The sequence below is a fragment of the Eretmochelys imbricata genome, chromosome 1 (assembly GCF_965152235.1).
Source record: "Eretmochelys imbricata isolate rEreImb1 chromosome 1, rEreImb1.hap1, whole genome shotgun sequence".
Classification (NCBI taxonomy): domain Eukaryota; kingdom Metazoa; phylum Chordata; order Testudines; family Cheloniidae; genus Eretmochelys; species Eretmochelys imbricata.
In genome coordinates this window covers 18640831-18664415 of record NC_135572.1, presented here as the reverse complement: position 1 = coordinate 18664415, position 23585 = coordinate 18640831, and the positions used below count along the sequence as shown (strand labels likewise).

At 42.9% G+C, this 23585-nt stretch overlaps 1 protein-coding gene across 4 annotated transcripts in view; it reads left to right on the top strand.

The window, feature by feature from the left end:
- The window catches only part of TENM4 (teneurin transmembrane protein 4), a 448178-nt gene that overhangs the window by 243883 nt on the left and 180710 nt on the right, over window positions 1-23585 (top strand). For 3 of the 4 annotated variants that reach the window (XM_077842124.1, XM_077842106.1, XM_077842098.1), the window contains 2 exons: window positions 2310-2524; window positions 3882-4092. In XM_077842124.1, coding sequence (XP_077698250.1) covers window positions 2310-2524; window positions 3882-4092 — 426 coding nt within the window. Of the gene's footprint in view, window positions 1-2306; window positions 2525-3881; window positions 4093-23585 lie in introns of all 4 variants that reach the window. The other variant, XM_077842115.1, reaches the window with a different exon arrangement.

Sequence of the window (23585 nt, the reverse complement as noted above, 5' to 3'; positions counted from 1 at the left end):
AGCTTCTCGTAGCTCTCTTTGCATCCCATGCCGATAGAATAGGAAGTTTTGAAAGAGAGCCTTACACACACAAACTGTCTGTCTTAAGACTGACAGTATCCTGAAAAATGACTTTTAGGATTCACGCAAATTCTAATAATCCAATTTACAAAATAAAACTCATGGAATTAAACTAATTTGATCTCAGTTGTATTATTCTATGCTATTTGCAGTGTTGCAAATGGTTTAATTATAATTTCCTATTCCCCCAAAATGCCTCTGTTAATCTTGATTTTAAAACACGGATAAATAAGGAGTCTAGACTTTTCCTTGTTCCTTTGAGTGCAAAAAGGACAAAACTAAATTAGGTGTTGATAACAATAGCAGATCCATGTTTCTGTGAATGTGATTTTATTCCTTTCAAAATCAGACTTTTATTAATGAACTTTATGTAACAGTGTTTCTGAAAAATAATAATGATAATGAGGCATACGTGTTCCATAAGGTTCCAATCTAACAAAGCCTTAAGTACATGCTTAACTTTAAGCAGGAGTAGTTTCATTGGGACTGAAACTTAAGCATGTGCTTAATAGCTTTCCTGGATTAAAAAATTAAATGCAAACTCATCTCCATAATAAAGATAGAAACAGCATTGGGTGCTTTTTAATGTTAACATGAATTTTAACTTTTTTATCTATTTTTAATTAAGATGACATTTTTACAGTTTGAACCTGATGCTTCTGCTGTGGAGTTTACATTAGGATGATGATATATGGAGAAATTTAACATTTAAATGGATTTTTATTATTTAAAACAGCAAAATATTTTATTTAATTGCCCTATCAACCACCAATTCAGCATTAAATGTGCATTGTGAGGGTATTTGATGAGAATTCGTAATGGGTAGGAGGACATTGTAGTTTCTTATTCCCCAAATGCAGAGTATATTATTTAAAAAAAAAAAAAAAAAAAAAGTTCCTACAAACGTGATTTTGTTACCAATGACTTCATATTCCTGAAAGATTCTTTCTCATTTTGTTAGAATCATTTGAATCTGTGAAACATACAGTAATGGGTTTTAATAGCAAAGAGATGAAATAGTAGGTTGATTTGAATATCTAAGGGTAATAAAGACAGCCTATGATGGTCCACATGGTGTTCTCTTGGCTCCTAATTGTTCCTATAAAAGCTGAAATCTGGGAGGTGATGGTAACACATACTTTTCAAATGCAAGTGTGTTTAATTATAAAATAAAGGCAGCCTCCTAAGCGATGACATTTTTCATCTCTATCTCTTTTCCTGTTTTGCTGTAATTTCAGGCGAAGCAGCGTGGGCCAGTGATTAAAGCAAAGGCCTGGGAGTCAGCAGTCCTGGGGTTTTATTTCCCTCTCTGACCCTAATTAACTGTGCTTCCCTTGGGTCCCCATTTTCCAAAGTGCCCATAATTCTGAGAGCTTAAGTGTATGGCTGCCCAACTTGAGATGCCTAGGGCCTGTTATCTAGAGGTGCCGAGCACCCTGTTGACTTCATTTGGAAGTGTAGGTTCTTGGCACCTCTGGATATCAGCCCAAAGTGTTTCAAGGTAGGCACCCAAACTCAGTAGACTCTTTCAGAAATGATGCCTTAATCGTTGTGTCTCAATTTTCCCATCTGTAAAACAGGGATAATAATCATAACCCACTTCACAGAGTTGTTTTGAAATCTAATAAAAACACCTTTGAGTTCTTAAATGGGAGTCACTGTAGAAGTGCAGCATATTATGGTCCCCTACCTTTGCTGAATGTCCCTCCTTCATTTAGGTGTTTCATATTGGGGATGCCATCCCAAGCATCCCCACAATTGCCAACCATTAATTTAGCAGTGAATTTTACTTTTAGTTTTCCCCCTGCCTAATTCACCCTCACTTAAACAGATGTTCTTGACATAGTCATCTGACTCCATGGTGCATGGGAAACTCACAATCACTACATTTTTTGATAATATAATAATTACTTTCTCCATAAATAACTTAAATTAACGATGTGATGTGATGTAAGATTTATTTTTAACATTAACATGTAATTTAACAAGCTCTGTTGTTATGATTTAAGCAGAGGGCCATTTGGGAATCCATGTTGCTCTTCCAAGATACATGTTTTCATTAGAAAGATGGAGCGTAGCCAGGAGTAATCCTATCCATTTTTCTTTCATAGTCATAAAGACTTGATGCATAATGTATTCTGAAAAAGTCAGCACATTGGTAGATCAATGTCAGAGATACCAGTTTGATCAGATTACTTATGGGAGGCTAGGCTAATCCAAGGGGATTTTTTGTTCCTATGTCTCAGCAGGAAAGCCCCGTAGTTTCTTTCCGGAGGACAGTTTTATAGACTCTGGAGAAATTGATGTTGGACGACGAGCCACACAGAAGATTCCTCCTGGTATCTTTTGGAGATCTCAAGTGTTCATTGACCATCCAGTGCATCTGAAATTCAATGTGTCTTTAGGAAAGGCCGCTCTGGTTGGGATTTATGGCAGGAAAGGCCTTCCTCCTTCACATACCCAGGTAACAGGAACGCATTTCAAGGAACCAACACTTACGTTAGAATTTATGTGCTTCTGTCTTGTACCTTGAAAAGGTAGATGGCCCCTCTTTTTATTTCAGTTACCTATCTCAAGAATTCTGTGGGTTCATGGAAGATACTGAGGTTCAAATATTCAAAAATAGATGCCTACGTGACAACTGCAAAATATGCGTTCACCAACATTAAGCACCAATTCAGATCCTGAATAAGGATGATTTCCCAGGTTGGAGCCATAGACAGATAATGTTATACGCCAAATATGCAATTTTATTTGCACAAGTGCTGGTTGCATGTGTCCCAAAGTGCTTGTATACACCCATATTACGCATGGTCTGTGTTTATTGGCATGAAGCCGACTTTCATTATTAGTGCCTATTATCAGGTGCTTCTGATTTGCCCATGAAACTTATTTTTTATGCTGAAATTTCCTATCCTAAAGTGATTTTGCAGTATAATTTGAAGATTATTTTCTGAGAGTCATGAAAAAATGATGGGTCTTTTTATTTTAGTAGTTAATACAAGTTATAGATAACCTACATTGTTTGGATTTGACAAACTTGGAAAGCATGTTTTGCTAAGAAATGCTAAGAAATAAGGAGTGAAATCTTGGCCCCACTGAAATCAGTGGAAAAGCTCCCGTTGACTTCAGTAGGACCAGGATTTTGCCCAACGTCTATGTAAAGAGTGAAGCAAGGGGGGAAAAAAATGCAAAAAACTAACTTTATGGTTAAGGTTCTATACTCACAAAAGTCAGGAGATTAAAAATTATTGTTACCATATTAAATTCATTTAGACTTCATTGTCTGTATATAGTAAGAAATTAAAGTTAATGTCATATAAAGTATTTTTAAAAATTGCATTTGTACAGTATGGGCCAAGTTGAAAACAATGGCTGATTCAACAACATCAGAATTTAGCTTTACATGTGCAAGAGATGGTCCTTGTAATGAGGTGGGAATCACAATTTTTTTTTTTGCATTTTTTTTATTGGTTTTAAGGTTTTATGAATTTTAAAAAATGTGGCCACAGTGTGTTGGAGGCATTAGAAGAGCTCCTGCAGGTATGTGAGGAGCTGTGAGAGAAACAAGAGGAGAAGAATGGGTGGAGATCCAGCAAACTACTGTGAACAGACACAATTCCAGGCATCTCCTTATAGGTTGAATTGGAACATGTCATGACTTACCAGAGGAAATATCTTGTATGATGATCCATAAGTGTGGGTGTCATATGTTTAATGCAAAGCTCTTCTGCCCATCCTGAGACAGATCTGGACCAGGGAGCGTGATCATTTTCTGGAATCCTGAAATATACAATGAACATCTTTCCTTTGTGTTTCAGTTTGACTTTGTTGAGCTCCTCGATGGGAGACGGCTACTTACCCAGGAGGTGAGGAGTCTGGAAGGACCTCAGCGGCAACCTAGAGGCTTTGTGCCAATGTCCAGTCATGAGACGGGGTTTATCCAGTATTTGGATACAGGAATATGGCATCTGGCCTTCTACAATGATGGCAAAGAGTCCGAGGTGGTTTCTTTTCTTACCACTGCCATCGGTAAGGATTTACTATATTGTTTTACATAATCTATGTACCTTAGGGCCAGTTTCTCATACCCTTACTCACACTGAGTAGCATCTTACTCATGGACCATCTCATTGATTTTAATGAGACCACTCACAGAGTAAAGTACTATTTAGCGTAAGTGAGGATATTTGGGCAATGGTTGTTCTCTTGGGAACAAAACTGCACACAATGTTAATGCTAAATACTGTAAGGATTAACATATCCATGATGGCCTGGATGGGGCATAACTGTATTAAAGCCCTATTTAAAAATTATGTTTTAGACAAGCTGCCTGCCACTGCAGATGAAGCCAGAGTTATTGATTACAGAGATGGCCCCTCCTCCCTGATCCTTCTATTTGGAAACTTTGATTCTATTTCTATTGGTCCTTTATTTTATTTTCTGGTGGAATTGGGCAGCTGTTCAACAGCACATAGCAGCATCAAGCAGCAGTTTGGGACAGGAAGTGAGGAATACCATATCTGATTGAAACTGTGGGTATCACATAATTACTTAAATTGGAGTTGGGCAAAGACATGAAATTTAATACCCCGTCTCTTGCAAAAAGCACTATGGGAGGGGATAGCCCATTGTATGAACCTGTTTTATGCCTCATCTAAAAGAAAGAGGCTGAAATATTCAAATGGATGGGAATTGGGTATCCAGAACTCACCCAGGCTCTCCATCAGTAAAGCAATCAGTTAGCACCAGGCACTGAGTAACCACCACCTCTTCTCACAGCACCCCAGGATTCTTCTTCCAGCATATACATTTCACACTGTATGACCTGTCCCAGGTCTATATCCCTCTGTTTGCAATCAATCCTTTACCAGAACCTATTTCTGACTCCTTCATGTTTAATTTTATATTTGACTGACCTCCTGAGCAGGTTCATATCCCCATATCCATTTTGTTGTAATTCAAAGACTCCTCCATAAAATCAGCACTTAGCTTTCTTCTACCCACAATGATTGTTTAATGGACCTTTTTTCTTTACTGCATAAAGCAGGCTCATTCCAGTGTTGCCATTAATTCCTCTCCCCAAAGAGGCATTGGCATTGAGTCTCAGCTGTCTGCAGTAGTTACCTGAGAGCTATGGGTTGCAATTTGTCTTGGCAGGTTAATTAAAAGTTTAGGTCTTATTAAAGCAAAATCATTAAGGCTCCAATATATAGTTTTACTTCTCAAGTTTATTTAATACACTGCTACTGTAATATTGTGTTAAAATGAAAACTTAGAACATAAACAGACCTTCAGTGTCAGAATTCAATGTATTCAAGGCTGTTCACAATTAAGCAACACCAGAAATAATTGCTCTTTAACTTATTAAATGGAAGATTTACTCCACAATGTGGTTTTGTTAGTTTGCTTAGTTTACTTTAGCAAATTATTGTAACTGAAACAAATTTTACCTTTATCCGACACTCTCATCCAAAAGGATCCCCAAGTGCTTTTCATATAGTGGGTTCCATTTTAAAAAGTTTCTTCTGTTCTGAAGGATTCTACCTTCAGTTTGAGAGATTCCCCTGCAGATGGCCTATGCCACTCAACCAGTAATAGCTCTCACAATGGAAGAGAATTTTAAAACATAATCACTGTACTTTTCAAACTGATTGCAAAGTACAAGCTGGAATCAGACTCTTCTCCTCACATCACTACGCTCACACTGTAGAAGGGCAAGATAACAGTGCTAGTACACCTGTCAGCACTGGGCTGAAGGACGGGGTAAGGCTCCTTTAAGTGCTCTGCAGCTTCAGGGTGGCCTGGTCCTCTGTGGTTAAGCTCACCTGTCAAGGTTCCTCCCCCACTCTGAACTCTAGGGTACAGATGTGGGGACCTGCATGAAAAACCTCCAAAGCTTATCTTTACCAGCTTAGGTCAAAAACTTCCCCAAGGTACAAAATATTTCCCCCGTTGTCCTTGGACTGGCCGCTACCACCACCAAACTAATACTGGTTACTGGGGAAGAGCTGTTTGGACGCGTCTTTCCCCCCAAAATACTTCCCAAAACCCTGCACCCCACTTCCTGGACAAGGTTTGGTAAAAAGCCTCACCAGTTTGCCTAGGTGACTACAGACCCAGACCCTTGGATCTTTAGAACAATGAACAATCCTCCCAACACTTGCACCCCCCCTTTCCGGGGAAATGTTGGATAAAAAGCCTCACCAATTTGCATAGGTGACCACAGACCCAAACCCTTGGATCTGAGAACAATGAAAAAGCATTCAGTTTTTTACAAGAAGACTTTTAATAAAAAATAGAAGTAAATAGAAATAAAGAAATCCCCCCTGTAAAATCAGAATGGTAGATATCTTACAGGGTAATTAGATTAAAAAAACATAGAGAACCCCTCTAGGCAAAACCTTAAGTTACAAAAGAGATACACAGACAGAAATAGTTAGTCTATTCAGCACAATTCTTTTCTCAGCCATTTAAAGAAATCATAATCTAACACATACCTAGCTAGATTACTTACTAAAAGTTCTAAGACTCCATTCCTGGTCTATCCCCGGCCAAGACCAGCATACAGACAGACACAGACCCTTTGTTTCTCTCCCTCCTCCCAGCTTTTGAAAGTATCTTGTCTCCTCATTGGTCATTTTGGTCAGGTGCCAGCGAGGTTACCTTTAGCTTCTTAACCCTTTACAGGGGAGAGGAGCTTTCCCCTGGCCAGGAGGGATTTCAAAGGGGTTTACCCTTCCCTTTATATTTATGACATCACCCAAGCATGCATTGTGGTCAGCCACATAGCAGGTGGCGCAGGCTGTGATCTTGTTTTAGACCACCTGTAAGGTGCCACCCACTATATTCCCCCATCCACCTTGAAGTATTCTGCCCATTGCTGGCAGGAAGGCTCAAGGCTTTGCACTTCCAGCTCTGCCCTGCTTCTACCAGCTTGTCTACATGGTGCCCTGGTCTGCACTAGAAAGGTGTACATTCTAGGGCACACTAGTGTGTTCTACACTAACTGACCTGTGTGGACCCTGCTGGCATGCACTAAAGCAGGTTACATAGTATTGTTTGAAATGGGACTAAATTAACGCACACTTCCAGTATGCGCCAGCAGGGTCCATATGGGCCACTTAGTGTGTGACACACTCATGCACACTAGAATTTACACCCCCTGGTGCAGACCAATGCACCAAATAGACCAGCTCTAATAAGATGGTGCAGGCAGGATTTTCCGCTGTCTGAGGAATCATTTCACCCACCAGCTGCCATATAATAATGCAAAGCCACAGTACATAGAAAGGACACAAATGACCCACTTTGGGACAGGATGTGAAAACTACTATGCCAGATGAGTCTAGAGTCTGAATTTTAGATAAGCATGATGTGACTGCCTGACAGGAATTTGGCCAGGACACCACAGCTAAGCTAACACCTTACAAAAAGTACTGTGAGAACTTTAATGGCCAGAAGTGGTCAGTCCCTTGCTTATATGTTCATTTTCAACAGCAGCCTTTAAAAATATCTGCTGGAGGTTTCCTGTGAAATCATTAAATAGGACACTATGTATAGGAGAATCTCAGACCCTTTTCAGTGTATTCATGAGCTCTGACAAGACACGGTTGCTACCCTTTAAGTCCATAAAAACTGTAGCGTCTTGTGTTGCAATTTCTGTTGACACCATAGCAAAGAGGATGCAGCAACCTGACATTCCAGGTTTATGAACCCAGGTGTAAAATTCCAGTGCCATTTAAATATATCAAGTCATATGTGATGGGCAGGTTACATTTATGTACAGGGGTGGGAGGTTTGTGTTTGGGTGGTGTTGAGCTCTGATGGCTGTCGTTTGATTTTATTTTTGTCAGAATTACACATGGAAAAACTCTGATTATTGCAGAAATCCAAAGAAATAATAAATACAGGGAAGAAGCATTTTGAATTTATAAGCATTATCAAGGAAGAGGCAGGGTCTAGCAGTCTGAGTACAGGACTGGGAGCCATGACTCTCTATTTTAACCCGAGTGCTGACACTGACTCCTTTCAGGCTTGTGTATGTTGTTTAATCCCTCTGTGCTTCAGTTTCCTAATCTGTAAAATGGGGATAATACTATTTATCTGATCCACAGAGGTGCTGTGAGAATGAACTGACTGAAAATGAAAAGTGCTATAAACCTGCTAATTGTTCACAATAATGGGTAACAGTTAATAACAACCGCAGAGGGCCAAATCCTGCAACTTTTTCTTGGATAAAACTTCCATAATTTCAGTTAGAGTCCTGTTTGAGCATGGTACATGTTCCAGAAACAAACGTTTTGGACGGATTCTGCTAAGTTCATCTCCTGCTTTCCAACTGACCAAACTGTCAATAAAATCAGTCAGCATAGGTCAGTTTCTCCATATTGCAACACTGACGATAATTATTGTACACTACCTGTCTGGACTGATCATACTCTCCATTATTCATGGGAAAACAGGAGCAAAAGGCAAGCAATCTGTGTTCTCAGCTCGATGGCACATTTAATTTAGTAAAGCACCAGCCTGTGCCTAGTTAGAGTTTTGGAATCCTGCAAAGCTAGAAGGAAATCCACTCACTCAGTAGCATTGTAATTTGCTTTGATAGCACTTTCGTCTTCTCCTGTTTCCTATAAGGAGGTAGATTTGCCTACCATAGAAACATCACAGCCGAAAGGACTGGACTTTATCAACATCTTTTCCTGTATATGCATCCTGGCATCACATGTAAACCGTGGGAGAATGCGGCATTATAACTCCCATCAAAACTCATGCTGATCCTAAATAATGGCAATTCGGGGGGGGGGGGGAGATTATTGTGGCATAGTTTTCAGCTTTTAATAACCTTTTTTCATTTCGTTCCACTAAATTACAGCACAAAACATCATAAAGGAATGGAGAATCAGTGTCTCTCAGCAATGAATTAACCCTCTTGTAAATTACATTGGCAGCACATTCTGAAATTTTTAATAGAAACACTTCTCTGAAAAGCGCCTTGTGGATTCACCTCTGCCTGGCAGCAGTGATTTAGTCAGAGCAATCTGCTATAAGTGGAATAAAACAGGAGGCTAAGGGAGAGCTGGAGTCAGCACATCTGAGACAGAGATGTTGGCCAAAAATCTGTTCAGTGGAGGCAAGAAACATCTGAGAGCCTGAAAGCAACATCTATGAAGTCAGAGAGGGAGCCTGTCAGCAGCTGTTCCTGCTGAGCTGTAGCAGGCTGGGCTGTGTAGGGCCATGGAAAAATCAAAGGGAAGAAAGCTTTCAGCTGTGCGCTAGAGAGAGAGAGAGAGAGAGCGAGCATGTGGGAGGAGAGGTTGTCTGTTTACCGGTGAAACGTCATATCCCAGCAAGCAAGAGGAAGTGCATGCAGAACACCCATTATGAGATGGGGGTTTTTTAGCTAGCTTTTAGCTTCAGCAAGAGACACGATTTAAGATTAAGAAAAGTACTGTCATTCCTCCTTCCCCCTCCACTGCCCATAAAGAAAACTGCCAGTGAGTGCTTTTCTCCATCAAAGTACAAAGAGACCTAGAGGTTGTATTTATAGAGCCCAATTAGTGTGCACAGCACTCTACAGTACATATCAAAAGGCAGGCTCCTTCCTGCAGGAGCCTAACATATAACCAAGCCCAGTACATTCCCTGGGACAAGAGTTCAAATGCAAGAAGGTGTAGAGGCATTGTCAGCCAGGAGGTTGACATAGGAATACTTCACAATAGTAATGAGTGTAGACTAGGAGAGAGAGGGTGCATGACTTGTCCTGGGTGCAGGAGGTGTCGCAAGAAGTGATATGAAGAGTTCTGACTTAACCCTGTCTGAAAATTTCTCTGCACAGATTCCAGTATTTAGGTTGCTCCCAAGAAAGTCTAGTGGGAGTGTCTGTAACTCACACTTGCTTTCTGTACAGACAGTGCCTATGTTCCACCGACTTAGCCACTTACAGAAACTGGGAATCTATTAGAGGTTCTCACACCCTCTCTCTCTGTTGGTGTCTGAGAGAGTCTAAATGTACATGTTGAGAAGCCAAAAGAAGTTACAAGCCAAAATAGGATGGCATCTGGTTTAACTCACCCCTTCTTCCAGCTCCTCAAATTCTGAGTTACACTAACTTAGACTCCCTTACACATCGAGAGAGTAGGTGTAAGTAGGTTTAAGGGAGCCTGGGTAGATGAGGATCTAGCTTACACCATCTGATCCTCCTTTCTGAGTTTGGCTGAGGCTCTCCTCCAGCAAAGCACTTTAGTGCATGCTTAAAGTTAAGGGCCCTCGAGTCTAAGGACATTGACTGGTTTCATCCACCTCACGTTGCCAGGATGGGCCCAGCTATTAAGAGAGGTTCCTTTTCCCTTTTGTTTGCATGGTCAAAAATAAGTGTCCCTTTTCCTGAGTCACAGCAAGAATTGTGAGCATTTCTGCCTCATGGGGCTGGTGTCCGGGCACTTAGCTAAGAATCCTTCACTTCCTAGGCTCAGAGACATTTCCGTCTGCTCAACCTGTACAGAAAAAAATTTGAAATTAAAGAAAAATGATGGGTGAGGAAAGTCACAACTTTACTTTTGCTAAACTATTAGTGGTACTTCGCATGGTCTGCAAATAGGTTTTGCCTTTAGCTGTGCGATTCCCCTTGCATGCCCTTGCTGACAGCCACTCCATTAGATGCCATTTTTTGATTAGCCTCAAGCCTTCAGTGCCTTCTTCCTGGTACTCCAGATTCCTCCTGTTCGGTTCAGATACTTCCCACACAGGTTTCTCACAGAGTTTTAAAGCCCTGTCAGATTATAGTTAGGAGCTCTGTTCAGTTAAAAGACAAAAAAGCCCTCTTTTTCATTTTCTTGCTACCCTGTGATCAATCCCCCTTCTGTGAAATCACAGAATCTTTATCCTGGGTTACCACTCAACACCTTTGTTACTTCCACCCACATGGCATCCTGTTACTCTTTGCACAGACCCAGAGTCATCCATTTGTTGAGGATTTTTTATGTGAATTCAGTGCTCATGAAAGATTGACAGCCGTGCACACTGAAATCTTACATTTATCCTGTTACTAACAGGTTCATAATAGGCAGCAGTATTGCAAGAGTCTCTGCTACCCCACCACTATGTCTTAAACTAAAGCAATTACCAGAAACATTTTCAGAAGCATCTAAGTCCCATTTTCAAAATTGACTTAGGCACTTAAGCCTAAATCTAATTGAAAGTCAATGGCACTTAGGCTTGTAGGTGCCTAAGTCTCTTTTGAAAATAGGTCTTAGGGCATGTCCTCACTAGAAACGTAAATCAACCTATGTTAGGTCGAGTTACTGCGATGGTACATGTCCAAACTACCCTTCTTCTTCTCCTCACCAGGAGCACTTCCACCAACCAAAGAGGGGCAGTGTGGGGGCTGAGACCCTGGGCTCTCAGCTCCATATACAGCTCCCTGTCTGGAGCCTGACTGCCCCCCAGGCTCTCTGCTCCCCATCACCGGGAACCCAGCTGCCCCCTGGGCTCTCAGCTCCCTGACCCACCCAGGCTCTTGGCTGTGAGCTCCATGCCCAGAGTCTGAGCAGCTTGTGGGAGTGCAGTTGCTGGGCTCCCCACAGGGTGCAAAGAGCCTCTGGGATGTACCAGGGTTCAAGGGGAGCCTCCATGTTGTACCAGAGGTCCCCATGGGGAGCCAGGAGCCTCCAGGCGGCAGCCTGGCTGGGAGTGGGGAGCTCAGGGGCAGCCAGGCTCTTGCTGGAGCCTTCCACATGCCCCAATGACAGCCCGGCTTTCTTGCCAATTTAGTTGTCAATGCTGGAGCAGTGAAATTGACAAGAATGACATGTGAGTAACACAGTGCTACATGGACACTGCGTCACCCTACACACTACACTGACAACAGACACATGCCTCTTATGGAGATGGAGTTATGTCAGCATAGTAGGGCACTTACATCGGTGGGAGCAAGGCTGTAATGTGTACACAGACATAAACAGATTGACATAAGCTGCCGTATGTTGACCTTATTGTGTATAGACCAAGTATAGACCAAGCCTTAGTTTCATAAATCACTTAGTACTTTGAAATTGCAGCCTAGGCTGGAGCTCAGGCTCTGAAGCCTGGGGATGGGGAGTCAGCTTCAGAACTCAAGCTCCGACTTGCCCGACTCTCAACTTCAAAGCACTGGCTACACCACTATTTCAGAGTGCTAGCACGAGCCTTTCTACCCTGTGTCTGTCAGCCTGGCCTGGGAGGCTTGTTGCCGCCAGCTGTGTAGATGTACCCTGAGGCACTTCTGAAAAATTTATCCCACGTCTAGAGCAGAGAAGGCAACTTGCTCTCGGCACCTGTTCAGTCTTTGCTGTCTTTGAAACATCGCAACTGGTGCCAACTAGAGTGGTGGTTTCTGTGATGTAAATAATTGTTAATGAAGAATTGGATTGACAACTGTCATTTACACAGACCACTGAGCAGCCCCTGATGGTACCCGCTTTTGGTCATTTCTAAACCAGGTTGAGTAAAAACTCTGGAACTAGAAGCTTTCTGTCCCATTACCAACCCTCCTAACCTAAATGGGGCTTAGCCCCTTTGTGCATATTGTTATCTATCTAGGTATTATAACTGTGTTTTAAACTGTAATGGATCAATTTCAAAAGGTTCACAATCCAGGTTTCAGGTCAGCTGCTTATCCAAGAATTACCCAGATCTCTTATCTCTGCAAAATTCAGCTTTAAGCCTTGCAAGAAAATACTTTCCCACACCTTTACAGCACTTCCAGTTACCCCTGATGGGTCAAAAGCAGTTGTGGGGGGGCGGGTTGTGGAATTAAAATGTAAATCCTTTAAAAAAAAAACTTTGGTTTGGATCTAGAAATGGAGTTTGGTGGGGAGGGAATGTGGGGAGGGGCTTGTGTTTTTCACACTGGATTACATTTCCTTAGTTGAAATCCTCAGTGAGGTTCTTGTATCTCACCCTCAGTAAATAAGTGACTATGTGTCTATCCAGGTAATTATATGGCCTTCCTCAGTGTAGCATCTGAGTACCTCCTGTGAGTGTACCAAAGCCTCCATAACTCCCTAAATCCCATCACTTGTGCCCCAGTCCTGCAAGGCTTCCAAAAACTTCCTAACTGTCAGGGTGGTTAAGCACTGGAATAAATTGCCTAGGAAGGTAGTGGAATCTCTATCATTGGGGATGTTTAAGAGCAAGTTGGACAAACACCTGTCAGGGATGGTCTAGATAATACTTAGTCCTGCCTTGAGTGCAGGGGACTGGACTAGATGACCTCTTGAGGTCCCTTCCAGTTCTAAGATTCTGTGACTGCTGAGCATTCTGATTTCCCATTGAAGTGAACTGAGGATGCTCAGCATCTCCCAGTATCAAAGCCCATCTCTCTAGTTGCCCCTGTGTTGCCTGTGATTTCCAGCAGACTTAATACTTCTCCAGGTTTTTAAGTCCTTTTCAGCTTCAGTCAGTGGCCAATTCCCATCCTGCCATTTGGCTAGTGTCACTGCCAGACAAACAACACGGAAAGCAGATCCCACACTGTTTTGTTATTATTTCTGCCAGAGTTGTCATAGGACATGTGCTGCATTGTAGCTGTACCATGCAAATTGAAGTAGGCTGGCTGCACTCTTGTCTAACACCTGTTCCGACGGTGCGCCATTCTGTCTGCTAAATGGGGCTTTCTTAAACAGCTGGGGCCCAAGGTGCTTCCAAAAACCTGAAATGAGACCAGTCAGACCAAATCTAGGTCTTACATAGGATGACCTTTTTTTTCCTCTTTGTAAGTGTCCAAAAGAATTCTTGCATAACAACCCTCCCTCCGAACTCTGATGGTATGCATAATGGTTATTTGCAGGACCTTTGAGTCTAAAATTTATGGCACCTCAAATAAAGGGGAAATCTGTGGCACATCTCAAAGATAATTAAGTAGTAAGAAACTATAAAGGTCAGACATGTGGCACTAACAATTTTCACAGCCTCTGTTTCTGCATACGATGCGTCTCTTCCTTGATTCTATGAGTGGAAAGGCTACGTTTCAAAGTAACTTCTGGGATTGTCCCACTCTGTGTAAAGCTGGATTAGCAGTAAGCCACAGATGGAATAATTAATTCAGCATCAGCTCTCAGGACAATTTTTTTGGCATGAATTCCTCTTCAGAATAGCCCTTGTAATTTCAGAAGACACTGCAGGAATGAAAAATAAATGTTGGTTAATGCACAAGGAATGTTCTCTCTATTTTTGATTAGTAGTTTGCAAAAGAAAAAAAAGAGGTGTTTTTTTTTAAATGAGCTCTGTCTACATCTGTACTAACGTAGACTGGTATCCTTGAACTCACTCTGTCACCCACTGCTTGTCAATGTGCTGTTTGCAGCAGACAAGTTCTCTTGATCTGATAGAGTTTGTACAAAAGGTTTATTGATTGGGGTAATTACCTCAGCTTTAGGGTCAAGAAAAGGTTTATTTAATTCTAAAGTTACTTTTTTAGTTTTGTTATGTTTCTTAGAACAGTGGAATTCTGCCTTAATGACAAGGCTTCTAGTGTTATCTGAAGCCTTCTGGAGAAATTTGCAAATCAAGGAAACTCCAGGACATATGGTTTTAGTTTTTGCACTTTTGTATATAGCTCTGTCTGTATGTCCCAGGCTGCGGGCTAATGTAAGCACAGCTTGTTTTATTCCTGTGTCATATTACAGTGCTGCTTGACTATTAATTGCATTTATGCTCTAGCAGTAAAGAGCAAAAATACGGGTTCTAAGAGTTGCTTGTATATTTTGGCAAACAGAAGGAAAGCCGTCTTTGTGTTGGAACAACGGGCTTCTTAGTGCTTAATTTTCAAACGTCTGTGCTTAAAGGGTACCCATAAAATATGTGCTTGGATGCATGAGCAGGTAATTGAGCACATCCGTCGGGTAGAAGCCAACAGAGGGTCAACTTCTCCCGACAGTTACCAGAGATTTCTCTTGTTCTTTGTAGAGGGGGAAATGGTCACCAGCCTGCTCCCCGCCCCTCTCCCTACCCCCACTGTGTGGTAACCATTGGCCCATGGTGATGTTTTAACAATGACCACTTTTCTGCATGCACAAATTCATACATAGTGAACCTGTGACTCCTTTCTTTAATTAATCCCTACAGCACGCTCTGCAAAGTACATACAGTAAGTGGTGTTGAACCCATTTTATAGATGGGTAAACTGAGGCACAGGGAGGTGAAATGATTTGTCCCAGGTCACACAGCAAGCCACCTGGAGAGCCAGAAACAACTAGGAATTCAGACACCCATCCCCCGTCACCCCACTCTAAAAATGTAACCCATTAAATGTTTGCCATTCTGGGTACTGCATCCATAATTTATTAGCCCAAGTCTGTGTAAAGTGAAAATGAATTTATTTTTAATGTACCTAAAATGGTAGCACTGCTAGATTTAAAGACAGTTATTTAACTGAATAAGTCCACATTTGAGGTCGTGTGTGTGTGTGTGTGTTTTTCCTAGAATACATACACACATTCACAGTGTCATTTCAAATGAGACTCAAAGCCAGCTTTAGCCTTGCCCCAAGCTACAAGCAAAGAAAATGTAACATACTGATCTTCCCATTTGCTAGTTTAAACCTTAAGCCTGAATAATTGTTGTTTCCTATATTAGTTTGCAACAATTTATATGAGTGAGAAGGGACAAAAAAATTTCAGTAGATTTATGCTTGCAATCCCCTAGGCAAATCAGGGATATGAGAATTTCATTTATTGGACCATAATTCAGATTTTGAAATACACCATTTGCAAAAAGAAAGGAAGGAAAAGAAACATTCCCAAGATATGGTCTAGAACAGCGGTTCTCAAACTTTAGCAACCCAAGGACCCCCATTTTGATTTAAAATTTTTTGCAGACCCCCAAGCCTCCTGCTCAGCCCCAGGCCCCGCCCCTACTCCACCCCTTCCCCCAAAGCCTCACCCACGCCCCACATCTTCCCGTCCCTGCTCCACCCCTGCCCCTCCTCTTTCTGCCCCCTCCCTCAAGCACGCCGCATCCCTGCTCCTCCCCTCCCTCCCAGAGCCTCCTGCATGCCACTGAACAGCTGTTCCCGAGCATGCAGGAGGCACTGGGAGGAAGGGGGAGGAGTTGATCAATGGGACCGGCAGCCCCGAACATGATTCTGCCCCGTCCCGTGAGTGCGCCCCGTCCCCTCTCCTTCCCCTCCCTCCCAGCACCTCCTGCATGCCGGGGATAAGCTGTTCCCCAGCATGCAGGAGGCGCTGGGAGGGAGAAGGAAGAGTTGATCAGTGGAACCCGTAACCCCCTAGAGTGTACATACACCCCAGTTTGGTCAAGAGCACCATTGTCTTACATGTTAGTTGCAGAGGTGAAAAGTACCCTCATTATGCATAGGACCTGCAATTTAAAGATTCCCTCTCACCTAAGTAGTGTGGGAACTGTATTCAAGTAAGTAGGCTTTATTACGCCCCAGGAGCTCCATTTTGCTGAAACTTCCTCCAGCTAGTTTATGACATGTGTGATAAATGAGTAGTTAAGAGTGTCTGAGATAGCTCAGAGATTTTGAAATGATCCCAGGTAATTCCTTAGGAACTATAATTCGCTGTCTCTTCTGTGACTTTCTTCAGTGTTCATGCGTCTCTTAAGGTATCAGAGTAGAAATTGTGTTTGTTGTGCATCCCTCAACAGCAGAGGCACATAGGGAGAGATTTTCCAAAATCGTGCAATGCTGCACTAACTCTGGTCCAGGTCAAGTCAATGGGAGTTTGACCGTTGACTTCAATTAGAGCCGAATTACCATTGACTTCAGTGGGAGCAGAATTAGGCCAACGCTCAGTGCTTTTGAAATCCCACCCATTGTGCTTCCAAGCAAACAGTGACCTTCATCTATCAAGCATTCCTCGCTGGCAGGATTTCTCGTAAAAAGGAGAGTGAAAGGTGAGGGATGAACAGGAGAGATGAGCATTCTCCCAAACCAAACCAAACCAAACCAAACCTTCCCCTATTTCCAAAACTAGACTCAGATCAAACCTCCTTTAAGCTTCTGAAATGATTAGGCTTCCCCCATCCCATTTCCAGATTCCAGCTGGGACTAGAACCAGAAGTTCTAAAAACATGCCACGAAAGGCTGTTTGTGCAGCTTTTCCAGCTTGGTTTTGGAAATAGATGTGCTGAAATACTGTGAAGAAGGTAGCTCTTGCACTAAGTGGGTATGGTGATGAGGCCCTATAAGTAACTAGAAAGTATTTCAAGCCAGGACTAGAAGCAGAAGTGCTGAAATCTCACATGATGTGCTGTCCACTTCGGTCCAGATAGTCTGGATAAGCAGCCCAAGCTTTTGGATGTTTATCCAAACTGATTCCAGACTCCAAATTTTGTGTGCTTCACCATTCTGCACTTGAAACAATCCAGACAGCAGAGTCACTGCTGCATTGAGCAGGAATGTGCTGTCAATAGGCTGATGGAAGTATGGGGTACCTGTCATTAAAAATTTGTTTCATTGGTTTCAGCAGAGGAGGAGTTTAGGGAGATAAAAATGAAACTGGATGGTGTGATTATGGTACTTCACACTGACTTTCTGGGGAAGCTGTTTAAAGGCATGTCTTCCCAATGCCCTTTTCCTACTTTGGCTTCCTGATACCTGCATGTGGAGATTAGACCTCCAGTGGGATTTGAGAGTAAAAAGGGGTTACATACATGGATCTTTAATTAAATCAGACCTCCCAACCTTCAGAAAAATATCAAAATCTGGCAAACCGTCATGTGGCATTAGCAGAATCAGCATCAAACTAGGCGTCCTGCAGATGAGGAAACTGAGAACGATCACTCAGAAATAATGACTGAGTTTCCATGATGCTGTCAAGACATTCACATTCCCAGCTGCCAGGTGTGGATGATTTGAACTAGAAAAGTAAAAGGATTCTAAAATACAGATGAAGCAGAAGAATTGAAATTTCTGCAGGTGCAGAGAGGAAAGAACCAATCCTTTCAGACTTCAAATTGGGAAGGAAAAGGAGGAGCAAGAGAATATTGGATCCAGCATGTCTGCATTTGCTTTAGTTGTGGGGTCTTTTATTTACCCATAGTATCAAGTTTGAAATTTCTAGATGTCTGAAACCTTTTTTATCTCCTCTCTCCTCCATAATCCTGTGTTAGCATTATTATCAGAATTACTGTAGCAGCTGACAGTCCTTTCGATTTATAATTCCACCTGCCCTGCAGAATGAATTTAATTGAATAGCATTGTTTCCTTAGAAAGCAAATGAACCCCCAGGAGCTCCCAATGTGCTGGACAGATGAAATTATGGGTTGTGTTCACTGAGGGTCAGAATCTTCTTCAGTTTTTACTGTCTTTTACTTCCCAAGGGCTGTTATAGTACCTGTTAAACAGGGAAAGCAGTGATGAGACTTACTGTGGCTGAGGACAGTTATTGCAGTGAGAATATTGGTGTGAATATTCCCCTGGGCCAGAGCAAGGACAGAGAGAAGGTGGCTTGCTGGGGCTGGCTGGGACCACAGCAGCAACACGGGGTTGCTGAAACATAAAAATGACCACACAAACACACACAGCACAGTGCTGTGCCAGGGCCTCCAGCAGCAGAGGAGGGCTGTGGAGACCCTCTATGTCAGTGTTACTACACTGGAGAGTGGGGAGGGTCTTATGCCTTGGCATCACTGGCATAAAAGTGTTCAAGGGGCAGCGACGAATTGGGCCCGCAGGCATGACTCCCTGCTGCCCTTCCCCATGTGCAGTCATTCACACTGGTGCAAAGGGGAGGTAAAACACAACCAGATCAGAATGGACATGTTTGCTGCTCCCTTTACTCAGGTTTAAATTACTAGAGAGGGGGTGGGGCTTGTGGAGAGTCAGTCCTAATGGCTTCCTGCCTGGGCATAACTGAGTTTATTTACTTAACTTGTAAAAATCCATCTGCGGTAACCCTTGGATCACGTACAGCTGGTTGGTTGGTTGGTTGGCTTGTTTAATGAAAGCATTCCTGTTTGTAGCAAGATTGTTCAACAGGAATAGGATAGACAGGCCAAGCTTAAAAATCACTTTAACATAGGAAAGGGGATTTAAAACATGAGCCGAGATGGGTTTTCCTGCAAGTTCTGTGCTTTGGTATGGTTTTCTGTAAATGCTGTCTCTGCCCCTGGTTTGTTGGTTTTTGTCTGGCAGTCTTCTTAAGCATCCAGGGCCACTGCTTAATGGGTCAGCCAGCCCAAGCAAGGGTTAAGTGAACATCTTTTTCTCTGAAAGTGAGCAGGTTGACATGCTAATTCAGGTTGACATGCTAATGCTGCTGGAAACCTCGGAGGAGAGCAAACATCTTTGAGCCCACTTCTTCTGGAGAGGCAGTGTGGACAACTAGTTAGAGCATAGGACAGGGAATCAGGATTCCTAGTCTTGTGCTGGCTTGCTGTGTGTCCGTAGGCTAGTCATTTAACCTCCCTGGATATGTCTACACTGCAGCTGGGCGTGAGCTGCTCAATGCAGGTAGACACATTGACACTTTCAGGGCCCAAGCTAGCACCCTAAAAATAGCAGTACGGACATTGTGGGACCGTCAGGGGCTTGAGCTAGACACCCAAGCTCAGGCTCATCCTGGACTCTTCAGTCCAGCAGAGAAAGGTATAAGACAATCCAGTGGCTGGAAGCTAAACGAAGATAAATCCAAGTGGCAATAAGTTGTACATTTTTAACAGTGAGGGTGGTTAACCGCTGGGACGTTTTACCAAGTGTCGTGGTGGATTCTCCACTGCCAACAGCCTGGGTTCAAGCTCGGGTGGCTAGCCTAAGTCCCTTCAGGTACCCCAGTGTCACACTGCTGTCTTTACTGTGCTAGTTTGAACCCTCCTAGCACAAGTCGGTCTACCCCACACAGGCGCCGGCTTCCAACTTTCCCTGGGTGTGCTCAACCCCTGCTCAGCCCCAGGCCCTGCCCCCACTCTACCCCTTCCCCCGAGCACCACCCCTGCCCCACCTCTTCCCGCCCCCACTCCACCCGTTCCCCCAAACCCCAGCCCCACTTCTTCCTGCCAGTCCTGCCTCTTCCTGCCCAGTTCTGCCCCCTCCCCGAGCATGCCCCGTCCTTGCTCCTCCCCCATCCCTCCCAGCACTTCCTACATACTGCGTTCTGCAGCAGGCCAGAGGCGCTGGGAGGGAGGGGGAGCAGTTGATCGACAGGGCAGCCGGCAAGTGAGAGGTGCTGGGGAGTGGAGAAGAGAGGGGAGCTTGGCTGCTGGTAGGTGCTAAGCACCCACTAATTTTTTCCTGTGGGTGCTCCATGGCTGGAGTACTATGCTACCACGGGTGGGCAGCTACCACGTAGGCATACTCACTGTGCCTTAATTTACCCAGCTGTACAAAAGTTTGACATTACTCACTGTATCTACTTCACAGGAGTTGGCACCAGGTTTGATTCATTAAATCATGTTTTTTGTTGATAAGATTAAAGGTGTTAACTTAGTGCAAAGTGTTATTACTAGATATAGCAAATGCTTTACAGCCCCAGCTCAAAAACGCAGTCTGGGGATGTTACCAAAAGAAATTGCTGGAGTATCTGCATTGAGTGGAATTTAATCAGTAGTTAGAAAACAGCCCTGGTACTTATTAACTCCTACGAAAGCTACTACTTTCCATTGCCTGCTGGATAACTAGTTTTTCTTTGCCCGTAGATAATTCCCTCTAACTGCCTAGGGAGCGATGATGCTTGGTGGCTATCGTAGCTATAAAATATTTAACTTTAACATATAATTGCGTTACTGCAGCCTCTAATAGGATTTGGTGTCAGCTAGATGTCTGCCTTGGCCTCTGGCCCAAAGATATAGACCCAAGTTATTAAGCTGAATAAATAAATAAGAAAGATATACAGTTAAAGTAGCAATACTGCTGACCAACGAGCACGGTAATTGTCTGAAAGAAAAATCTATCCAGAGTCGAGCAATTTGTCCAGCTCTTTAATGTATTTATTGTATTTCATCCGAATAAAGGTAATTCACATAGGTAATTGTAGGCCAGAGTGATAGATGTTATAGAGCTCACCACAATACATTTGGCCTTTGCACATCTCTTTGTCAGAAGCAAAGTGATCCACTGAACAGACCACCAGCCTGGGAGCTAGAAAACATCAGCTCAGTTCCTGCTTCTGTCACTGTGTTACTTTGTAATGTTTGTATAATTAGTATAACTGGTCTGTGCCTCAGTTTTCTCATCTGTAAAATGGAAATAATAATGGACTGACCTTTACTAAAACCCTTTGAGGTCTTTGGATGAAAGACACGTATAGAACAAAGTCTTATTATTGGTACGGACAGCAAAATGGCATCTAGATTTTCTCGTTTAATGAAGAGAGGCTGCACTGGAAAGACAAGTAATAGGATGAAGTTATACAATGAAAAATTTAGTTTGAATTTCCAGTAACTTCCTAATTGTGAGCTCGCTCAGACTGACAGAGTCTCATATGAGACCTGATCAAAAAACCAGGGCCAGATCCTCAGCTGATATACATCAGAGTGACCAATGGAGTTATGCTGATGTACCCCAGATGGGGATCTGGCTTCTTATAAATTGAAACAATTAAAACTATACTGCAGAAGATGCTGAAAGTGTGCAGTAGGGGAGCAGTTTATCTCTGGAACAGGTGTGTTCTTATCTAATAGATATTTTCCACCTCTTGCTTTTATAGATCTGAGACACTTTTGCAAATCCTTCCCCTCCCCCTGAGCGAGGTGGGTTTGACTAGTGTGTATTGTGGGGTGAGGGTAGCTCATGTCTCAGAGACGCTGTTGCTTCTGTTGTTTCCCAACAATGCGGAACTACAGGGAGTGAGTCTCATTATGTCATTTATTTCTCATCTCAGAGGAGATCTGAATGTTTACAATGTTTATTCAGGAAATAACTTGTTTTTCAGCGGCTAATTAGATTTTGAAGATTTAATTAGGATGATTCAGCATGCTTCCACATTTGAGTTCTTGTGGTCTCCATTCCAAGGCAAGCCGTTTAAGTTTTGCTGATTTGCCCCGGCCGGGTAGGATCTGCTGGCTTTCTCAAAGTCACTCATGCTGCCATTTGGTTTTGGAAGGAGGCAAGGAAACAATGTTTTCAAAGTTCTCTTTGGCCATTATAGCAAAATCATAGGTTGGGGTTATGCACGGCTTGGCTGAGCCTGCAGTTGGTAATCTTGGTCCTCACTAGCTGGTGTAGTAAAATGTTGGGGAATCACCAGGAAGATATGGGAGACAGGCTAAAAACAATAAATACATATATTTTTAAAAATGTGGCCAGGGTATCACATTGAACTTGGACACCCTTTAAGGAGAGCATTGCTACAATCTTCAACAAGGTTGCATAGAATTAATTAGAGCAGTGGTTCTCAACCAGGGGCACATGTACCCCTGGGGGTACACAGATGTCTTCCGGGGGTACTCAACTCACCTAGATCAGTGTTTCTCAACCTGGGGGTTGTGATCCCCAGGGGGATCATGGGACAGGTTTAAGGGGGTTGCAAGTGCAGGGCTGGCGTTAGGGGGTAGCAAGCAGGGCAATTGCCCGGGACGCCACGCCAAAGAGGCCCCCACCAGGCTAAGTTACATACTTCAGCCCTGAGTGGTGGGGCTTGGGCTTCAGCCCCAAGTGGTGGGGCTCGGGCTTCTGACAAGGTTCCTGAGTGAAAAACTGGCTCAAGTGTCACACTGAAATGTAAGTACAATATATTCCAATCAATTTATTTTGTAATGATATGGTAAAAATGAGAAAGTCAGCAATTTTTCAGTAACAGTGTGCTGTGGCAATTTTGTATTTTTATGTCTGATTTTGTAAGCAAGTAGTTTTTAAGTGAGGTAAAATTTGGGGTGTGCAAGACAAATCAGACTCCTGAAAGGGGTACAGTAATCTGGAAAGGTTGAGAACCACTGAGTTAGAGTGTCAAGTATAATATTGTACATACCTAGGGATATGTGTATAGTTATGACAAAGCTGAAAAATAAGGGTTAGGATGGATACTGGAACTCAAACATACCCCTAACTAATATTATGGTATATGGGCATACTTAAGGGAGAAGAGTGCTTTTAAACACTTGCCCAGTGCAACTGGCTTTGGTGATTTATGGAGTTTACTAATGTAATTGATCATAGCAACCACTGAAGTTTTAGCCAAGTCCTCTCTTTTGCCACATGTGTGCAAACTTAGTTGTTTTATTTTCCATATTTCCGTGTGGTTTTGTTTTTTCCCATATTTTCTTAAAACAATCTTACTTCACCTCGTTTTTATTTTCCAGGCTATGGGTAGAACAATATGTATGTGGAAGCTGTACGATTGTCACACTAACAGGATTTGAGCTGGTGCCGTGGCTCAGGACACACACTTCTTATGTTTCCATGGTGTCAGCAGGCTGGCTTTAGGCATGAGCGTTTAGATGCTCTGTGGTCTTGTTCTCACTTGGCAACTCACATGGTGAGCCAATCTCCTCTGGCATTGGAATCAGAAAGAGATGCAGAGGGTGGCTGACATGCTGCCCTGTTCAGTCCTTCAGGAGCTATGGCTCCTGCAAACATTAAG